Here is a 20,009-nt window from a genome sequence, read left to right as displayed (position 1 = left end):
TGTCCCTGCTGGGGGCAAACTGGCAGCCAGGCTGTGCCCTGGGGCAGAGGGTGGTTCCAGGCTGGCCTCTGACACCATCCCCAGCTCTCATGAAAGGGGCTCATCCAGTCTGATGGCGTTGGCCTGGATTGAGGAAGGATCCAGGTGTCCCCAAGGCCACACAGAGAATGGGGCTCTGTCTTGCTCATCCTGGTGAGTGGCTCAGCCCCAGTGCTGGCACACAGGAGGTGGTGCAGGGAGCAGGCTCAGCTGACAAACAGCCTGCCTTGCTCTATCCCTTCCCACATCCTGAGCAGTAGCTTCCAAAAACACCGATCTGTGCTCTTTGAGGACACGTGGGGGGAAGGGGAGAGGAGTTTGCAAAACTGTCGAGGCTCAGATTTCTCTGTAAGCCTCCAAGAGTGACTCCACACTTCTCCTCCCACACACCTTTGCATTGAAATAAGTGAGGGGGAAGCCTGTCCTCTGGCATCAGCTGCTGCTTGTATTACACACTGCTTTTTGTATTGCACACTGCTTTTTGTCTTACACACTGCTTTGTGTATTACACGCTGCTTTTTGTATTGCACACTGGTTTGTGTATTACACACTGCTTTTTGTAGTACACCCTGCTTTTTGTATTACACACTGCTGCTTGTATTACACACTGCTTTTTGTATTGCACACTGCTTTTTGTATTGCACACTGCTTTTTGTCTTACACACTGCTTTGTGTATTACACACTGCTTTTTGTATTACACACTGCTGCTTGTATTACACACTGCTTTTTGTATTGCACACTGCTGCTTGTATTACACACTGCTTTTTGTATTGCACACTGCTTTTTGTATTGCACACTGCTGCTTGTATTACACACTGCTTTTTGTATTGCACACTGCTGCTTGTATTACACACTGCTGCTTGTATTACACACTGCTTTTTGTATTGCACACTGCTTTTTGTATTACCACTGCTTTGTGTATTACACACTGCTTTGGGGTTTTTTTCATTGCATGTAAAAGGAGGCAGGCCCTGAAATAACCCAGATGCCCACTTTGGCACTTATTTAAGGTGCTTTCCTTTCTCTCCCCACCTTGGAACAGGGTGTGCAGGACCTGGCTGTGCCACTGGAGCAGGTTGGTGACGAGTGCTGCTGCAGAGGACCCTGCTCCCCTCAGGGCTTGTCCCCACCCAAGCAGGGCATCCTCGGTGCCCAGGCAGCCCTGAGGAGCAGGGGACTGTGCTGTAGCCTTGGCAATCACACACAGGCCAAGGGTTTAATGAACTCGAAGCTGCTGGGAAGTGTGGAGTGTGCCAGCTGCCGCAGAGCCTCTCACTGCTCTGTTTGCTGCTGTGCCACAGAGGTCACAGGGGGGTTGTTACTTGCCTCCTGGAGGGGGAGGCTAAGAGGGTATTTACTTTTCCCACTTGGACTTTGATTGCTCGCTGGTGTTGATTTTTCCTTTTACAAAGAAAGGCAAGAGGGGTGGGGTGGGGGCTGTGGGGTTTCTGTAGGTGTCAGCAGTGCAGGGATCGAGTGGCAGCGAGCACAGAATGGCACTGCTTGTACCCAGCTCTGGGACACAGAGCTGCTTCTCTTGCTCCAATATAATGGAGTGATTCACTCTGCAGAGCCTCCTGCTCCTCTCCCCCTCCCTGCTGTGCCTCTGCCCTTGTTCAGCCAGACAGGAGCAGGTCCATCATGTGCCTGTACCCCCATGGGGCTGTTCCTTGCCTGCATCTCCAGCTGCACACACAACTCTTGCCCTGTGGAAGGGTTGTAGGTTGTAAGTACATTTTCGGGTTTTTTTCATTCCCTCCTTGTACCTGAGTTGAACTCATGCAGGGAGCTGGCTGTAATTTCCAGCTGACCTTTCTTTTGGCAGCTTGTTAGTTAGCTTGAAGGCACTGCAGGGATTTCCTGGCAGCTCCACATGCTTCCTCTGCTGGCACATTTCTTGCACAGAGCTATAAAAGGGGCAGCTGTGCATCACCTCTTCCCTGGAGTGGTTCTCTGCCGGCCTGGCACAACATCTTCATGGCCAGCAGTTGGCACAGGGTAACAATCCTGGCTCCCAGCTGAATTTAAAAGTCTTGGTGACCTGACTAAACAGAATTGTGAGACTTGTGCAGCTTGTTCTGTGTGAGCAGGAGGTCTCAGAGCAGCAGGTGATGCTCCTGGACAGCAGCAGGGTGTCCATGGGCAGTGCTGAGGCACTGAGGATATTCTGGTGCCAGCTCCTGGCCATGCTGTGCTGCTGGGTTCAGAGCAGGAACTGCAGGTTCAGCTCAGGAAAGCCACACTCAGGGCTCTGCAGTTGCCTTGGGTCACAGCAGCTTCCTCAGCACTTCCCAATTTCTTGCCTCAGTAGAGCAGTTAATCCTCTGGGGTTTTTGCAGCATTGCCACACTGCCAGATCCTGCTAATTCATTGAGAATGTCTCTGGAAGCTGCTGACACAGGGGTTTGTGTGCAGTGGAGCCCTCACCTCAGTGCTGAGTGCTTTGCTGCACCTCCTGTGGTACAGAAAGGTTGATCTCAGCAGCATTACCCATGGGGGGGTTGTTCCTGCTGTGTGTTTGTGTGTTTGCAGAGCTGGAGCAGAGAGTTGCTGCCTTGACAGGGAGTGTGGAGCCTGCTGGGGCTGTGCTCCATCACTGCCACACAGAGCAGGAGAGCTCTCTTGGAGCTCAGCACCGAGGCTTTCCTGGCTTTGCCTGTGCTTGCTGGCAGGTTGTTCCTCTGGCTCTTGGCTGCTCCCTCTGTGGCACCTGTGCCTGCTGGTGGCACAAGCCAATGTGTGCATTTCCCTCCTTTGTGGCAGTTTGTAATCCCCTGTATTAACTCCACTCACCAGAGGCTGGGTTGAGTCCTGTGCTAAAGCTGCAGTGGCTCAGCGCCACCTCAAGTGCCCTGGCACAGAATTCATGCTGGTAAAGCCTCCTGAGAGCTAAAGAGCTCTGGCCCCTTGCTTATATCTAATATTCAGTGTTCTGGCTGCAGAAGTGGATGAGGAGAGAGGGCAGGACAGGGGTGAGGGCGGTGCTGGCACTGCAGTGACACTGACATCTCTGTCTGTAGCTGGGGACTGGCACTACAGTGACACTGACATCTCTGTCTTTATCTGGGGACTGGCACTGCAGTGACACTGACATCTCTGTCTGTAGCTGGGGACTGGCACTGCAGTGACACTGACATCTCTCACTCTGGCTGGGGACTGGCACTGCAGTGACACTGACATCTCTGCCTGTAGCTGGGGACTGGGGCTCCTGTGGCACACTGCAGAGCTAGGGCTGCTCATTTCTCCTCCCCAAAGTGGAAAACACAAACCTTCTGCTTTCCTGCTCTCTGCCTGGAGAGCCTGGACAGGAGAGTACTCAAGCTGTGCATCAGCAGCACCAGAATCAGTCTAACTCAGCACCTTGCCTTCCCCAGGGCTGACTTCAGGCAGCAGGAGGAAAGACACATTGCTGCAAGTGATGGCACAGGGGCCAGCAGGCACCAGGTACCTTTCTGTGCTCCTTGAATTGGCCAGCACAGTCAATGCATCACTTGTTAAATAGCCAGGGGGGAGCTGCCATATGGTCTGGCCTGCTGTTCCTCTGCTAGAGGAACCAAAAAATCTGTGTGCTCCAAAGGTGCAGCCTGTTCCTGTCCTAGCAGCCAGGGGGGAGCGGGGACTGGTGGGGAGGTGTGACCGTGCTCACAGGGGTCTGAGGATGAGGGAAGAGATGAGGATCTGACTCCATGTTTAGGAAGGCTGATTTATTATTTTATGATATATAATATATTAAAACTATACTAAAAGAATAGAAGAAAAGGTTTTACCAGAAGGCTGGCTAAGAATAGAATAGAAAAGAAAGATCACAAAGGTTTGTGTCTCTAGCCCTCTGTCTGAGCCAGCTGACTGTGATTAATTAGAAACAACCACACGAGACCAATCACAGATGCACCTGTTGCATTCCACAGCAGCAGATAATCAATGTTTGCATTTTGTTCCTGAGGTCTCTCAGCTTCTCAGGAGGAAAAATCCTAAGGAAAGGATTTTTCATGAAAAGATGTCTGTGACAAGGAGGGACAGGGCTTGGGGCAGGAGCCCCATTTCAGCCACTCTCTGTCCCCTGGGGTGTGGGGACACTTTCCAGGCTCCTAGAGGTGGCTACAGAGCTGATATTATCCTTCTCTTTGGGGGCTGGAGGGAGAATAAATGGGATTATTCACCTCTTTTGCTGTGCGTAGCTGTGAGTGGAGCCTGGTGAGGCAGAGGTCTGTGCTGTGCCACATGTGTGATTCCTGGCCTGCAGCCTGCTGTGTGTCACATCTGTGTGAGCCTTCACAGGAGGGGAATGAGCTCACCTGAGTCTGTTGTGTGACCAAGGCACCTCCTGACTCCCTTCTGCTACCCTGTTTTGTCATGGTGGCCGTGACGCTTGTGCAGGAGTGGCTGTCACCACCTGTGACCACCAGACGGGGACCTGGGGCTGGGGCAGCAGCCTGGGAGGAGCATTTGGCAAGCGTCCCCACAGTGGCACTGGCTGGAACGTGCAGCCCAGCAGAGCTGGCCCCACAGGGCTGTCAGACCGGGCTGTTTGCACAGAAAGCTGCCAGACAGCCCTGGGAAGGGAAGGTGGGTGGGACACAGCAGGTAGGGCTGTGCCCTTGTTCCTGTGGGCTGGCTCCTCCTGAGCCCCAGCCCTGCTCTTGTGCCAGGCAGAGGCTGCTGGAGGGCATTTCCCAGCCCTTGGGCAGCTGCAGGCAGGGCAGGGTGTGGGCAGGGAGGGATGATGGCTTCGGAGGGCTGGGGATTCCTCTGGCTGCCAGCTCTGCCTGGGCAGGGGCCTGGCAGCACCAGCCAGGGAGGGGTCACTGCTCAGAGCAGAGCTCAGACACTTTCAGCAGCTCTGGAGGAGTGAACTGGACTTGGATCATTTGTTTCACAGTGTAAATGCAGACATGGGGTCGTTTCAGCCCCCGTGGGTGTGATGTGGCAGCTTTGCCATGCAGAGGTGCAGCCCTGTGCTGTGCAGGGAAACCTTTGGGTGGGAAGGGACCTTAAAGATCAATCACCTTATTCCACTCCATGCCATGGGCAGGGACACCTCCCACTGTCCCAGGTGCTCCCAGCCCTGCCCAGCCTGGCCTTGGGCACTGCCAGGGATCCAGGGGCAGCCACAGCTGCTCTGGGCACCCTGTGCCAGGGCCTGCCCACCCTCACAGGGAACAATTCCCAATTCCCAATATCCCATCCAGCCCTGCCCTCTGGCAGTGGGAGCCATTCCCTGTGTCCTGTCCCTCCATCCCTTGTCCCCAGTCCCTCTCCAGCTCTCCTGGAGCCCCTTCAGGCACTGGCAGAGCTCTGAGCTCTCCCTGGAGCTTCTCCTCTCCAGCTCTGCCAGCCTGGCTCTGGAGCAGAGAGGGTCCAGCCCTTGGAGCATCTCCATGGCCTCCTCTGGATCTCTCCAGCAGCTCCAGGTCCTCCCTGTGCTGGGCCCCAAGGCTGGGGTGCAGGTGGGGTCTGAGCAGGGCAGAGGGGCTGAGTCCCCCCTTTCCTGCTGCCCACGCTGGGATCAGCCCAGGGCAGGGGAGTTTCTGGGGCCTGCACACAAGGCTGGGGCACACTGAGCTTCTCATCCACCACCATTCCCAAACCCTTCTCCTCAGGGCTTTCCTCCATCCATTCCCTGCCCAGTCTCTGTGCTTGGGACTGCTCTGACCCAGGGGCAGCACCTTGCACTTGGCCTTGCCAAACTTCCCAAGGTTCCACAGGCCCAGCCCCTTCAGCCTGGCAGGGTCTCTCTGGGTGGCACCCCAGCATTAGTAGGGGATCCAGAAGACTTGATCCCTCTGGATCAAGGAATTTTCTGTAAATGAAATGTTCCAGCACTCCTCCACATCCAGTGGCACAACCCCAGCCCCAGTGAGGAGCAGCTGAGCCATGAATGAGACACCAGCCCTATCTCTGCTGGGGTCAGGGACATCCCCAAGGTTCTTCTGCACTATGGGTGTGTTGTTACTGCTCCTGCTATCTGCACTTGAGCTTTCTCCAAGCTGTCTGGGGCAGCAGCTTCTTTCCCTGCAGGAATGTTCTGGGAGGAAGTTTCCCAAGGCTGTGTGGGGGTGGCCAATCTCTGCTGGCTTGGCTCCTATCAGGGGGACAGGCTGCTGCAGGTATGGCCCCACAGCAGAACCCTGCCAAGCCTGCTGCCTCTGCTGCCTAATGACTTTCTCAAGGTATTTTTAGCTGCACATCAACTTCAGGAAAAGCTTTTTTGCATCTGAGGACGCTGTGGCCTTTGTTCTGGCTGCTGGGAATGGGGAGGTGCTGGCTCGGCGTGGCTGGCACAGCCCTGTCCCCTCACAGGGTCTGTGAGCTGCCCCTGTTTGAGGGGTCTCAGTGCCCCCTGGAGCAGTGCTGAACCCCCACTGCCCTGCTGTGCCCTGCCCAGGCTGGGGAGGGCTTTGGCAAAGCCTCTGGTGCTGGAGGAGGATGGATCTCTCTCAAGAGCAGCTCTTCCCAGGTGTTGGGGTGGCCATGGGCCCCACCATGGTTGGAAACCAGCTCAGCCCTGCCTGCTGCCAACAACAGGCTCTGTTACAAGGTCCACTTGCAGATGGAATTAGCACATTAAATGTCCTGGATTGTTGCTTGAAGCTCTCTGGGCTGGAGGCACAGGGGTGATGAGTGGCTCCCCATGGGCTGTGTGTTCCCCTCACTGCTGGGAAGCTGGAATTGGACAGGGGATGTTGTGGGAAGGTTCTGGACACTCTGCCTGATGTTGCATCTCCCCTGCTCTGATCTGGGGATCTGTTCAAGGCTTGGCGAGACACACATTGCCCTGTGTCACACAGTGTCCAGCCACTGTGCTGGACTGACACTGCAAGTGTCCCTTGCAGGGAGCTGAGTTTGCTCCTGTTTTCCATGGCAGAAGTACCTGGGTGTTGGCTCAAGGTCAGTCTGTGCCCTGCCCATGCTCACAGGGAAGCTGGGACAAGGGAAATTGCAGATTTCCCCTATTACAGCAAGATTAGTCAGCATTTGGGAATGGAAGCTCAGCCTTTTGGAGCAAAGTTGCCAGCTGGAGAGTTTAGAGGCAGTTGCCACCTCCCTTCCCATTGTAAGGGTGCTTGGTTTGGGATTTGCCAACTTTCCACCAGGCAGAAGACAGAAATGGTTTTGTAATTCCAAGTTGCAAATGGAGCCTTTGCTGTGCCTGTGCTGGAGGAGCCTCTGCAGGAGAAGCAAGAAGGAGCCCAGATTGCTGCTGAATATCTGCCTTTCCTCCTGCTGAATTTCTGCCTTTCCTCCCGCTGCTGAATATCTGCCTTTCCTGCTGCTGAATTTCTGCCTTCCCTCCTGCTGAATATCTGCCTTTCCTCCTGCTGCTGAATATCTGCCTTTCCTCTGCTGCAGCGGGAGGCAGGCAGGACCCAGCTCACCTGTGGGCTCTGCTGCCTTTCACACTGCCAGGCACTCTGGATCGTGCCTGTGCTTTCACAGGAGTCTCCTCTCTCAGTCAGGACCACTGGCTTTTCTTCATCTTAATTTCGTTAACTGTTGTCTGTGAAATAGCCCTGGCACTGAGCTCCTTTCTGCACCAGTGAGTGCCTTGGAATGCCCACTCTGGGATACAGAGGATGCCTAAAGATGCTCCTCCCTCTTTGGGGAAGGAGAGTGGGCTGGAAGGAGCAGGTCTGTAAACAAGAGTCATTCTTAGTTACCTGCAGCATCTCCCTGCTCTATGGAGTGGAGATCAGGGCTCCCTGTGCTTCCCTGCTCAGCTCAGGACTGGGTCAGGGCTCTGTGGCCATGAGCCAGGAGCTGCCCTTGGTCTGTGTGAGCTGTGGCAGGAGCAGCTTCAGTCTGGGGTGGCTGCTCTGGGATCTCCTGTCTGGCTGCCAAGAGCAGGAAGGGCCTTGTCCAGCCCTCGTGGGCGGCTTGCTGCAGGCAGGAGCTGCAGGAGGGAGTTGCAGCCTGTTCAGTGAATCACAGCTAACAGGAAACTTGGGCTGGGTCAGGACCATCAGGCTGGTCTGGGCTGACCTGTGGGCAGTTCCCACCTGGGGACCTGCTCAGAGCTTGGGCTACCTGTGCAGAAAGTGCCTCAGTGCCAGTGAGCCACACAAACCACCTCCTCTGAGGGTGATGCTGCCCACACGTGTTCCTGGGAGAGCTCATGGCCTTGCTCAGTGATGCTGTGGGAGTTAGAAACTGTGAAAGTGCTCACAGGTTCACTTCCAGCCCAGCTTTCTGTTGGTGCACCTGAGCTGGGCAGGACTTGGGCAGAAATGACTTCTTGGATGGTGCTGCCTGTTATAGGCAGTCTCTTTTCCCTGTAGAATAGGGACTTGTATTTGGTGGAGTCTGTGGGCTCATCCTAAGGGTCCTGGAAAGACTGTGAACTTTCATGCCCCTAGTAGGAGACTCAGAATTACTGCCTGCACCTTCATGTGGGGCTCTGCATGTCCCACAGCTGGGAATTCTCCTGGTGGAAATTCTCAGTGGAATTCTCCCGGTGGCCACTGCCCTCTGGAGCTCCCACCTCCCTCCCTTGTGCAGGGCAGGAGCAGCCCTTGCTCCCACTCCTTGTCAGGTGCAGAGTCCCTGTGCTGCAATGCAGAAGCTGCACAGGACAATCGATGTATTCCAGTTACCCATTTGCTTTCTAAAATAGAGATAATGGGTGTAAGATCAATGCTTAACAGAAATCCTCAGGGCAGCAAACAAGGGCTGGGTTCATTGAATCATTCACATTAGCCAGGCTTTATCCCGGACCCAACAGCCAAGGTCACCTGGCACCTTTACTGTGCCAGGCTGCCCAGGAGGGAGCAGGGCAGGGGTCCCACAGCTGCCTCCGGGCCTGCCAGCTCTGAGCCCCAGCCCTGGCAGCGAGGGCACAGCCTGGCTTGGTGCCTCCACCTGGTGACAGCGCCGGGTGCTGCATTTTAGCCTACATAGCTCGGGTTTGTCCGGGGAACAGGAGGGGAATCTGCAGGGAGGTGATGGCAATGGGCAAATATTACTCCTCTCTGTGAGGCCACAGTGTACAAAGAGTACAAATAGCCATCTCTGCTGTTGTCCCTTTGCAGGGAGGTGTTCTCCCTTTGCAGGATCCACGATGTGTGTGTTGGATTGTTTATCCCTCTGTCCCTGCACTGTGAGGACACACTCACTGTGCCTCATCCCCATGGGGTGGCAGAGCGAGCAGAGAGGCAGAGATCTGGCTTTTCAAAGCATGAATGATGCACCAAGTCCTGCCTGGGCTGCTGTGTCAGTGGGGGGGGATTTACTCTTCTCCTCCCCACTCCCCCTTCCATGTAATCCACTTAATCCCCTGGCGACAGGGCTCGGTTTCTGTCAGCTCTGCAGAGCCAGCGTTGCTAACGGCCAAGCTGCCTCCCCGTGCCTTGCAACAACAAAAGCACCAGCCAGAGAGGGCTTTGCTACCTCCAGCAATGATCCTGCAAAGCAGAACAAACACAGCTCAGTTTACTGGGCATCCAGGTCTCCCTCTCAGCTCTGCCACTCTAAAAACAAAACCTCTTGTGTATGCATGGATTTAACAAATATGGATAAACCTCGGTGGTTTTCTTACTGAAGGCAACCTCAGGAGCTGCTGGATCACACTGTGGGTTCAGTTCAGCTGTCACACTGCACTGGAGGGGATCTGGGAGTGTTGGAGGGTGGATGGAGTTGGGGAGTTGGAATCTGTTGTTTTAGCCATGCACGGGATCTTGGCTCTGCCCTGGGCCCTCGAGGCAGAGCAGTGGTTAGTGAGTGCCAGGGTTAATGTTGTAGCAATATTTTTCTGAGCTCCTGTTGTTCCAACAGCCAGGCTGAGGTATTGCAGGTCCTTTCTTGGGTCCAGGGGTGGGTGGACCTCTGGTTCCAGCTCCTGAACCCTGTCTGTGAAGGGCTTTGTATGTGTCTGAGGATGGAGTGGCTTGATGCCCACCAGAACTCTCTACCACCCTCAGACAGTGCCTGTGATTTCTCACATTCTCCCTGACTGCCTGACAGGGGACTGACTTGAGGAAAAGTAAACCCACAGCAGCCCTGCTCTGTGTCCTGTGTCAACAGCCTGGGATAACCACTTGCTGTGGCACTGGGATCACTTAGAGCCTGCCCTAAATGTCCTTATTTACAGGAGATCTTCCTACAGAACCTCTGCTGTCCCAGGGAGGGGTGGGTGGCAGCAGGTGCTCCTGTTGGCTCAAGCACTGCCCATGGGATCTGGAGCTGTGCAGTGGCAGCAGAGCAGGTGGTGTGTGATTCCTGGGTGGTGGCTTCTCTCTCCCAGATCACACATTCCTAGGTAACAGCCTCTCAGCCTGTCCCATGAACACTTCATTCTTGTTTCCACAGGGGTCCTGACAGCTGGAGAGCACAACTTTCCCTTCCAGTTCCTGCTGCCAGGTAAGATGCAGAAAAGTGGCTGAAGGCCCTTTCCTGTAAGACTTGGATTTTGCATATACTTCCAGTTCAGAATCTGGCCTGGCTCAGCCTTATGACCTCTTCTTTCTCTCTCAACTCCAGCTTCTGCTCCTACATCATTTGAAGGCCCTTTTGGCAAGGTCCTGCATCAGGTGAAAGCTGTGATAGACACACCTCGCTTCTCCAAGGACTACAAATGCAACAAGATCTTCTACGTTCTCTGCCCTCTCAACCTGAATGACATCCCTGACATTGAGGTAAGGACGAGGAGGGCATGGCTGGAAATGCCAACACTCAGCACTTGTCCTTGTCCTGCTGTCTGAGGAGTCACTGAGTGGCTGGACAGCTCTGACTGTGTGCTGTGACTATGCAAGAGCAGGACAAGGACTCCTCATCTCTCCTGCCTTACTGTCAGTGCCTACTCCAGGTGATTTCTGACCCTTGTGTGTGTTGCTTTGAAAGGTTTATCTGAATTTTCAGCATGCAGAGAAACATGTTGGCCAACAGCTCCAGGTGCTTGGAGACACTTGGGTTTGGGGAAATTTGGAGGGGAAAGCAACTAATAGGACAGTAGATCTGTGGGGCTGGAGAAGTGAGACCTGTTGTCTGTGGCATTGCCATGTTGCTGGTTCTTTGCATCCTCTTAGATGCAAATATTTCTGCTTGCTTGTTGTGAATCTCTTGAGTGCTTTCCCGGAGACTCTCTGACTCTCTTGAGCCAACACCTCTGTCTGTGCCATCCTGCAGCAGCCCAACACCATGTCCATCACCAAGAAGTTCAACTACAAGCTTGTGAAAAGTGGCAACATCGTCCTGACAGCCACGTCTGACCTGAAGGGCTACATCGTGGGCCAGGCCATCCAGCTCCGCACGGACATCGAGAACAAGTCCGGCCGCGACACCGGCGCTGTGGTGGCCAGTCTGCTCCAGGTGGGTGCCCATGGGGCCATCCTCTGCCTTGTGCTGCTGTTCCACCCTATTGGGGCCTCTGTGAAACTGGGGCAGCCAAATCCCCACCTCTGGTCCTCTGTGCCTTCCTGGGGAAAGAGGATGTAGAACTTGTCTTGCTTATCCCTGCTGAGTCTGTCACACAACAATGGATAATCCTGCTCTGGAACATGCCCCTTAGGTCTGTGCTTGTGCTTATTTGACAAAGCAGTTGGGTGGGGTTGTGTCCTGGTTTACATTTGTGGGAGACAGAAGACCACCTGTAGCCTCTGAGCCAGCTGTGTTTGTCCTGTCTGTGCAGAAAGTGGCCTACAAATCCAAGCGCTGGATCTACGACCTGAGGACCATCGCCGAGGTGGAAGGCTCAGGGGTGAAAGCCTGGAAACATGCAGAATGGAAGGAGCAGATCCTGGTTCCAGCACTGCCCCAGTCCATCCTGCAGGGCTGCAGCCTCATCCATATTGACTACTACATCCAGGTGAGTTTATCTGGAGTATCCCTAGGCTAGGCCGTGGCTCTGTGCCCCCTCCCAGGCTGAGCACTGTGGTCTGGGTGCTCCAGGAATCAGGTGAACCTTCCCATTGCCATGTATCATGAGGATGCCACTGTTTTCCCTTCTCTTCCAGGTTTCCCTCAAGTCTCCAGAGGTTTCTGTCACTCTCCCCATCTACATTGGAAACATTGCTGTGAACAGGGTCCCGCTGAGCCCCTCCCGCTCCATCCAGCACATCCCATCTGTGGTGGTCCCCAGTGCCCCCCCAGAGGAAGAGGAGGCTGCCAGTGGCTATCACCCCATGGACAATGTCTCCATCCCCACCAAAAGCCATTCCCAGCAGCAGCCCTTCAGCTACGCCCCAGGACTGAGCTTCCAGGAGATTCGGGCGGACTCGGAGCAGACGGGCTCCCCAAACCACCCCACCCTCTGCCTGTCCACGGGAGCCACTGTCCCCTACTATGCTGAGGGGAACGTGGTGCCTGTCCCCACAGCCAGCTCTCTCATCCTGCCCCCAGAGTACAGCACGTGGGGATACCCCTATGGTGAGCAGCACTCCTGGGATCTGCAGCTGGGGGGAAACAGCTCCTACCTCAGTCTCTGCTAGCTGTGAACTGCTGGGAATCTGGGGATTCAGTCAGTCTGCTGCAGGCTGCTGTCAGAGGGATTGTGACATCTCTCTGCCTGCTTTAGCCTCTGGAGGAGTCCCCTCTTCCAACTGTAAAAGCCAGCTGTCCTTCCCACATCCACGCCCAGGCCTGCCCTGGGCTCCTCGTGAGAGGATCTCCCTGTTCTTAAAAGAGCTTTCAGCCTCCCACTGATAGAAAAACTTCTTGGCTTGTGGTGAGGCTGGTGGGAGCACAGCCAGGAAAATGATGTCACTGAAATCTTCTGTTTGACTTGGAGTGGGCCTACAGCTGGTCTGAAGCTGTGGGGGTGGGAGCTGAGAAAGTGTCCAGGGTGGAGCAGCTCGGGGAAATCCCAGCGTGCTGGAATCCTGCAGCTGTGCTGGGGTGGCAGGGCCAGCAGTGTCTGTGGGGTTCCTGGGGCTGTTACAGGGGTGACAAGGCCAGCAGTGAGTGCTGGATCCCTGGAGCTGTGCTGGGTTCCTGGGGCTGTGCAGGGGTGACAAGGCCAGCAGTGAGTGCTGGATCCCTGGAGCTGTGCTGGGTTCCTGGGGCTGTTACAGGGGTGACAAGGCCAGCAGTGTGTGTTAGCACATTTGTACCCAAATGAGCCCCTCTCTTGGCACTGGGGTAACAGAACACTCCGTGTGTTACTTCAGCCCTGGGTTTGGGCACATGGAGCACGAGTGATCTGGAGGTGCTGGAAGACAGGAGGATGCTTAGGAAAGAAAGGGAGGAACAGAACAAGACTGTGAGGTGGTGATTTTAACCTCCATGGGCATCAGGGCAGGGATGGGACTGGCTGGCTCAAACCCTACAAACCCCCTGTAACCTCAGCTGGGCAGGCTGAGGGGCCCTGGCAGGGAGTGTGTGTCAGTGGGTTGCTTCACTCTGCACTGGGTCACACAGACTGGGGTGAAAGGAGCATCCCAAACCCACCATAACCCCTCTCATTCTTCCTTTCCCCCACAGAGGCACCTCCATCCTACGAGCAGAGCTGCAGCAGTGCCAACTCCAGCATCAGCAATGGCAATTAGCCCTCCCCTGCTCCGACCCCGCTGGCACTGCCCACCCTGGCACCACGGGGCACCCGCCTGTGGCACAGTCTGGTACAGCACAAGGCGTCTTCTTGTCTCTCTGGCTGCTTTGGGGGGGAGCTGCCACATCCCAGCCTGGGCTTCTGAAGTCTCTTTCTAGGGAGGGGGTAAAAAAACCAAAAAGGGCAGCCAGAGCAGCCTGCATGTGTGTAGGAGAGGTCAGGGAACCTGAACAGTCTCCTGCTGCTGCTGGAGAGCTGGATGTGGCCCTGGAGCTCCCCTTGGAGCTCCTCCAAGTGCTGGGGAGCTGGATGTGGCCCTGTGCCCTGGGCCAGCCTGTTCCAGTACTGTAGTCAACACTAACTGCTTTACTATCAAAGCACCTGCGATGCCTTATCTGAAACACTCCTGACTCTGCACAGCCCCACTCTGAGGGAGGGCTGAGCTGTGTGGGCTTGTTCTCCTCTTTCAGGGGCTGTGTGCTCTCCACAAATGGTTTTGACAGCCCTTCCTCCTTGTCCTCAGAGGTCCTAAGGATAGCAGGAGGTTTCTTGGAGTAAGCAGGTTCGGAAGGTCAGGGACTTTAGAAAAGCCAAAAGCACAAACCCTCACTGTACCTGAGCTGTGGGGGGAGTGATGGCAGTGTCAGTGGCCATGGGCACAGCGGGGCTCGTGGGGACACTTGCTGATAAGCCCTGGTGAGCTCTGGGGAAGATCCTGGTGTGGGATGGGGTGTCCTTCTCCCCACAGAGCCCTGTGGGACACAGCCTGCCCTTGCTCACTGCTGGGCCCTGGCACACAGGACAGCAGCACTGCTCACTCTGGAGCAGGGGGACCACATCCATGTCCTGCAGGGTGCCCTCTCCTCCCAGGCTGCAGCTAAGTGACCATCAATCACAAAAGTCTGTCTGATGCTACCTCTGAGCCTGCCCAGGGGCCCTGCCCGTGGGATCCCTCCCCTGTCTGTGGGGCTGTCCCTGGGAGTGGCTGTCCCTGCCAGGGCCCTGTGGTGGCCCTGGTTTGCTGTGTGCCCCCTGGGCCTGAGCAGAATGTGACAATGAACACAGCCCGTGGGGAGCTGCAGCCTCTGCTGCACCTGGCACCTGGGGGAACGAGCTGGGTTTTCTTGCAATTTTTCTTTTGGGCTTTTTCCCCTCACACACCTTGTTTAGCTCATTCAGCACTGACTGCCCAAGCTGAGGAAACCACAGCCACATCCCTCAGAGCCACAGGCGCCCAGCCAGGCTGGAGTTGTGGCCTCCAGACCTTTGGCACCTCAGAGCTCATCCCCACACGGCCCCAGGCTGGGCAGGCAATACCTGACAGACCTTTAGGAGCATTTCCAGCTGCTGCCTCCATGCTCAGCCACCTCTGCACACCCTTCAGGCAGCTGGGACAGGCCCTGCTTTGCACTCTTTCTTTGCAAATGCTTTTTTATTTTATTTTTTTTTAAGCATTGAACTGCTTTAAGGGTAGTGTAGCAAAGGTGCCGTTCTGAGCAGTGCTGGCACAAGATGCACCAATGATGATAGAGTGATTGTCATTGTCCCTGAATATATATAAATATATATATATATATATGAGATGAAGTTGTTTTTAATGATTGAATTCAGAAATACAAATTTTAATGCTGTATTTAATAAATTATTCTATGAGAAATGCTGTGCTTTTTCATCCATTTCTGATGCTGATCCATGTGCCTGTTCATGCCAAATCAGGAATGCACCTTGCTGATTTCTTAAAAAATGAAGGGTTTTTTGCTCTCACCAGGAAGGGTGGTGAACTCTGCCAAGGCAGCTTGGGGAAAACAAACACGGTGTGGCCTGACCACAGTGCCAGGCTCAAAATTCCCCATGGCTGGAGGGAATTTGGCGCCACAGGCTTGGCTCTGGAGAGAGCAGCCACTGCAGCACTGCTGCTTCCCAGGCCCTGTGTCCCAAAGCCAGGATTTGTCCAAGTGGCCCAGGAGTCCTGGAGGGGAGGAGGGGGAGAGCAGCCTCTGCCTTTGGGAGGATGGAGATGGCATAGCCAAGGTCTGGCTGGAAGGGCTGCAGACCACCAGCCCCAGCACCTAAAGAGCCATTTGGGATAAACTTATGGAAAGTGGAAGAAGGCTCCTCCCCACAATCCCACTTTGGTCATTCCATGGCTGAAACATGCAGGTGTTGTCTCAATGTTGTCACTGCAGGTAGCCTGGGCTGTGATCTGTGTCTCAGACACAAAGATCCTTCTTCATTCTCTTCTCAGCTTATGCTTCTGCCCAGCTTCCATGGTTCAGACTCTCCTTTGCTGGGTGGTCCAGCCTGCCATGAGCATCATTCTTCATCCCCAATGGGCCGAAGGCAGGGACAGCTCTTCCTCAGTGCTCTTCCTCTTCCTCCCACTTGGCTGAACCAGTCTTGCCTGGCTCAGTCTGCGGCTCCATGGCCTTCCTTGCTGTTGGCTGTGCAAATCCTTCAACCCAAATCCCTTCCACACCCCTGGAAAAATTCCTGTGAGCTGTGAATGTTTCTGGACCTGCTGGGTTGGGCTGCAGGCTCCTGACCCAGGCAGGCTCAGGGAGAGGCAGGAAGGGCTGGGAGCAGGCCTTCTCTCTCAGCTCCTCCATCTCTGGGGCTGAGCTGCTGCTGATGTGTCCAGCCCGTGTTCCTTGGCTGGAAAATGGGATTGCTGTTTGGTTGCTGTGGCCAGAGCCACTGGGCTGTTTTTCCAGACTCCCAGCTGTCCTCCTTGTTCCACCTTTGTTTGGGAATGTCCTTGTTCCACCTTTGTTTGGGATTGTTCCACCTTTGTTTTGGGAATCTTCTTGTTCCACCTTTGTTTGGGATTGTTCCACCTCTGTTTTGGGACTGGCCCATCCATGGTGAAGGCTGGGGAGGAGGAGCCCCCACCCAGCCCATGCTGTGCCCTGTCTCTGCAGTGCTCCTGTGCACCTCAGCTTGCTCTCCCCAGTTTTATTTGGTACAAACTGGTCTTTGGGACCTCCTGCTGTACACTTTGCAAAGCAGGGAGGAAATGGGGACACTCTTGTCTGGTGAGGAGTGTCCATCACCACCAGCTGCTGTGGAGGGAGCAGGAATGGGCTGGAGCTGCACCTCAGGGTGGTGTTCATCCTTTTGGAGGCCAGGGCTGCTCCCCAGCCCAGCTGCTGTGCAGGGCCCCTCAGAGGCAGGGTGCAGCAGCCATCAGCCAGGGCTGGCTCTGAGCAGCCTCGTTGTGCAGGAGAATTGACATTACAAGTGACAATCAGTGCTTTGCACCCCTCCTGCCCTGCCTTGGCTGACCCAAAGAGCCTGGCTAATGCTTTATGGAGCCCTTTGAAATGGCCAGCACTGCAGGATGGAGGGGTTGGTCCAGCTCTCCTTGATGCCGCTTGCAAGGTGGCACTGTCAGCATTTCCTTGGGGAGGGCTTTGGGTGTGGGGCAAACCCAGTGTTTGGGTCTGGGGTTGAGTTTGGACTCACCCTCTCCAGACAGGATCAACCCCTCTGTCCTCTGTCCACAGCCTCTCTGGTTCCACCTCTTGGGGAGCTCCTTTAGGCCCTTGATCATCCCTCCCTCCTCTTGCTGAACACTGAAATAAAGAGGAAAAGCCCATTTTTCTGATCACAGCTCTGGGGAAAGAACTTCAGCACGCAGGGATTCATTCTAATTCCTGGCTCAGATCTTTGAAGCAATTGTTTTTGGGCTTGTTTGAAATGGGGAGGTGGAGCAGTGGGGCACGAGAGAAGCTTGTGAGTTAATTGTTTCCAAACTCAGTGTCCAGTGGAAAACACCAAAAATATCATCAGTTCTTTTTTTTCCCCTGCTGCTTTTATGTCCTTCATGGTTTTGTTCTTTTCCTGCTCTCCACATGTTCCACCTCCATACCTTTGGCTTTTTCAATGTTGTTTGTGTCCTAAACTAAACTCTGCTTTGGCATCTGCTGTCCCATTGCCTGCAGGAGATGGGGAAAGGGGAGTTGGGGGATGCAAAGGCTCTTCTTTCTTTTTGACAATGATTCTTTTTTAGCTTTCCACTGAACTTCCAGGAGTTTTGTAAAAACAAATATTTTCTGCTAGAACATTTTCACGTTTTCCTGTTGAGCCAGCACAAGACAGGAGATACAGGGTGTTCTAGGCTCCATTTGGGTTTTATTCTATATTTTAAAATATTTGCAACTATCTGCAACAGGAATGTCCCATCCCTCCTCCCCAAGAGAGACTGGCAGGGTAAAACCCACAAAACTTGTGCCCTTTCTTGTACCACTACTCGTGGCTGTAATTCTTTATGCCTGTGGTTCTCTTTACAGATTTTGGGGTTTTATACAACAATTTGTGATGGCTCTGTACAACCTAAGACTTCTGTGCAATTTATAAATGGGTTTTGAAATGTAAACTCGCAGTTTTCCATGTTTACCACGGCTTCTGGGGAGTATTTTTGTCCTGGGTTTTAACCCCCCAAATGTAAAGCACTGGAAAAATGTAAATAAAGATGATCTTTTTTAAGACCAAGGGTGTTTTGCTCTGGGTATGTGATGATCATAAAGATACTTCAGCTGTCTGGATGCTGAGACCTGATGGTGAGATGTGGTTCACGGCTGTCAGCGGAGGATCCCCACTGGAGCTGGAGCTCGGAGCCTGGTTTAGAGCTGAGGTTAAAGCAAAGCCACAGCTCCTGCAGCTCGGCAGGGGAAGGGCTGGGGTGGGAAGGTGAATCACAGAATCATGGAATATCCTGAGCTGGAACGGACCCACAAAGATCATCCGTCCTAACCCCACCCTGGGCACCCCTGGCAGCGCTGCCCAAAGGCTCCTGGAGCTCTGGCAGCCTCGGGGCCGTGCCCATTCCCTGGGCAGCCTGGGCAGTGCCAGCACCCTCTGGGGGCAGAGCCTTGCCCTGAGCTCCAGCCTACAATCCCCCTCGCCTCAGCTCCACGGGCAGGTGCCGCTGCAAGGACGCGGCCGCGGCCGGAGGAAGCTCCGGGCGCTGGGGTTGAGCTCTTCCTGCTGCCCGGAATCCCAGGATGTGCAGCTGCGGCTCCGCTCGCCCGGCTCGGGCGGGAGAGGGCGATGTCCGCCCGGCTGCAGCTCGGCGAGGCTGCTCCGGCTGCCCGGCCCTGCCCCGGCCCTTTCCCGGCCCTGCCCCGGCCGAGCCCCCGGCCCTGCCCCGGCTCCCAGCAGCCGCTCCAGGAAAGCAGGGAGCGCTGGCATAGTCCTCGCCCCGCTGCCTTCGCTCAGGATGGGATTGAGGTGGAGGAGAGCGGTGTCCAGTGGTGATGGGCTGCAAAAACTCTGTGTGTTCCTGGTTATTTCGGCTTCTTTTGGGAGCTTCTCCCCTCCCTGATGGCTTGGGGAGGTTTGTCCCAGTGGCCACTGTGTCCCTGTGTCCATCTGGGGAAAGCAGACCCGCAGCAAAGGCTGGAGAGGCCGGGTCTGCTTTGTAGGAGCAGGGATGAAGGCAGGCGATTCCCAACATCCCACATGGGGCACCCCCAGTGCGGGGTGGGTGATGTTGGCACCCCGAGTACAGGATGGGGCAATGCTGGGTACCCCCAGTACAGGATGGGGTGATGTTGGCACCCCGAGTACAGGATGGGGCAATGCTGGGCACCCCCAGTACAGGATGGGGTGATGTTGGCACCCCGAGTACCGGATGGGTGATGCTGGGCACCCCCAGTACAGGATGGGGCAATGCTGGGCACCCCCAGTACAGGATGGGGCGATGTTGGCACCCCCAGTGCGGGATGGGAAATGCTGGGCACCCTCAGTGTGGGGTGGGCGATGTCCAGGCTGCCCCCGGCCCCTGTCAGAGCGGAGCTTTCCAGAGGTGTCTCTTCGTGCGGGGAGCAGTCTCCCCATGCCGAGGGGATCCCAGGGGAAGGACACCCGCCCCGCCACCCTCCTCCTCCTCCTCCTCATCCCATCCCATCCCATCCCATCCCATCCCATCCCATCCCATCCCATCCCATCCCATCCCATCCCATCCCATCCCATCCCATCCCATCCCATCCCCCGGCAGCTCTGGGACCCCCGGGGCCCCTCCGTGTCCGCACCGAGCGGAGGCACCGCAGGGGCCGCTTCGGGGGCTCCGCGGGGGCGCTGCCACGGCCCCGCCGGTGCACAGGGGGTTCTCTGAGGGTTGGTTAATTAATTTAATTAATTAATGAGCTGCTGCTGCCGAACTGAGGGAGAGGCTGCTCGGAGGGGCTGGGGCGGGCTGGGGGCGGGTCCCCAGGCCCGGGGACTCTTATTTTGACCGCGGCGCTGCCGGGCGGGCGCTGCCGGGCCGCGCTCCGGGGCCGCCGCCTCCTTCCCCTGCTGGGCCCGCAGCGGCCTCGGGGCTGCTCGCGGTGTCCTGAGGGCTCGCCCGGGGCTCTGAGCGGCTTTGGGAGCCTCTCGGGGTTCCTCACACTCCCCCGAGTGCCTCCGCTCCTCGGCATCGCGGGGGCTGCGGGGTCCGGCCCGGGGTGACCAGAGGGACACTCAGGGTGACCAGGAGGGACACAGAGCCCG

At 55.6% G+C, this 20,009-nt stretch overlaps 1 protein-coding gene across 1 annotated transcript in view; it reads left to right on the top strand.

The window, feature by feature from the left end:
* The window catches only part of ARRDC1 (arrestin domain containing 1), a 38,664-nt gene extending 22,756 nt beyond the window's left edge, over positions 1 to 15,908 (top strand). The window contains exons 3-8 of the mRNA XM_058818361.1: positions 10,343 to 10,393; positions 10,514 to 10,668; positions 11,159 to 11,341; positions 11,661 to 11,837; positions 11,986 to 12,397; positions 13,451 to 15,908. Coding sequence (XP_058674344.1) covers positions 10,343 to 10,393; positions 10,514 to 10,668; positions 11,159 to 11,341; positions 11,661 to 11,837; positions 11,986 to 12,397; positions 13,451 to 13,515 — 1,043 coding nt within the window. The 3' untranslated portion in view covers positions 13,516 to 15,908. The remainder of the gene's footprint in view (positions 1 to 10,342; positions 10,394 to 10,513; positions 10,669 to 11,158; positions 11,342 to 11,660; positions 11,838 to 11,985; positions 12,398 to 13,450) is intronic.
* The last annotated feature ends 4,101 nt before the right edge of the window (positions 15,909 to 20,009 follow it).

Source organism: Ammospiza caudacuta, chromosome 21 (genome assembly GCF_027887145.1).
Source record: "Ammospiza caudacuta isolate bAmmCau1 chromosome 21, bAmmCau1.pri, whole genome shotgun sequence".
In the NCBI taxonomy this organism is placed as follows: Eukaryota; Metazoa; Chordata; class Aves; order Passeriformes; family Passerellidae; genus Ammospiza; species Ammospiza caudacuta.
The sequence above is the reverse complement of the archived record's forward strand: the minus strand, read 5'-3'. Positions and strand labels throughout refer to the sequence as shown.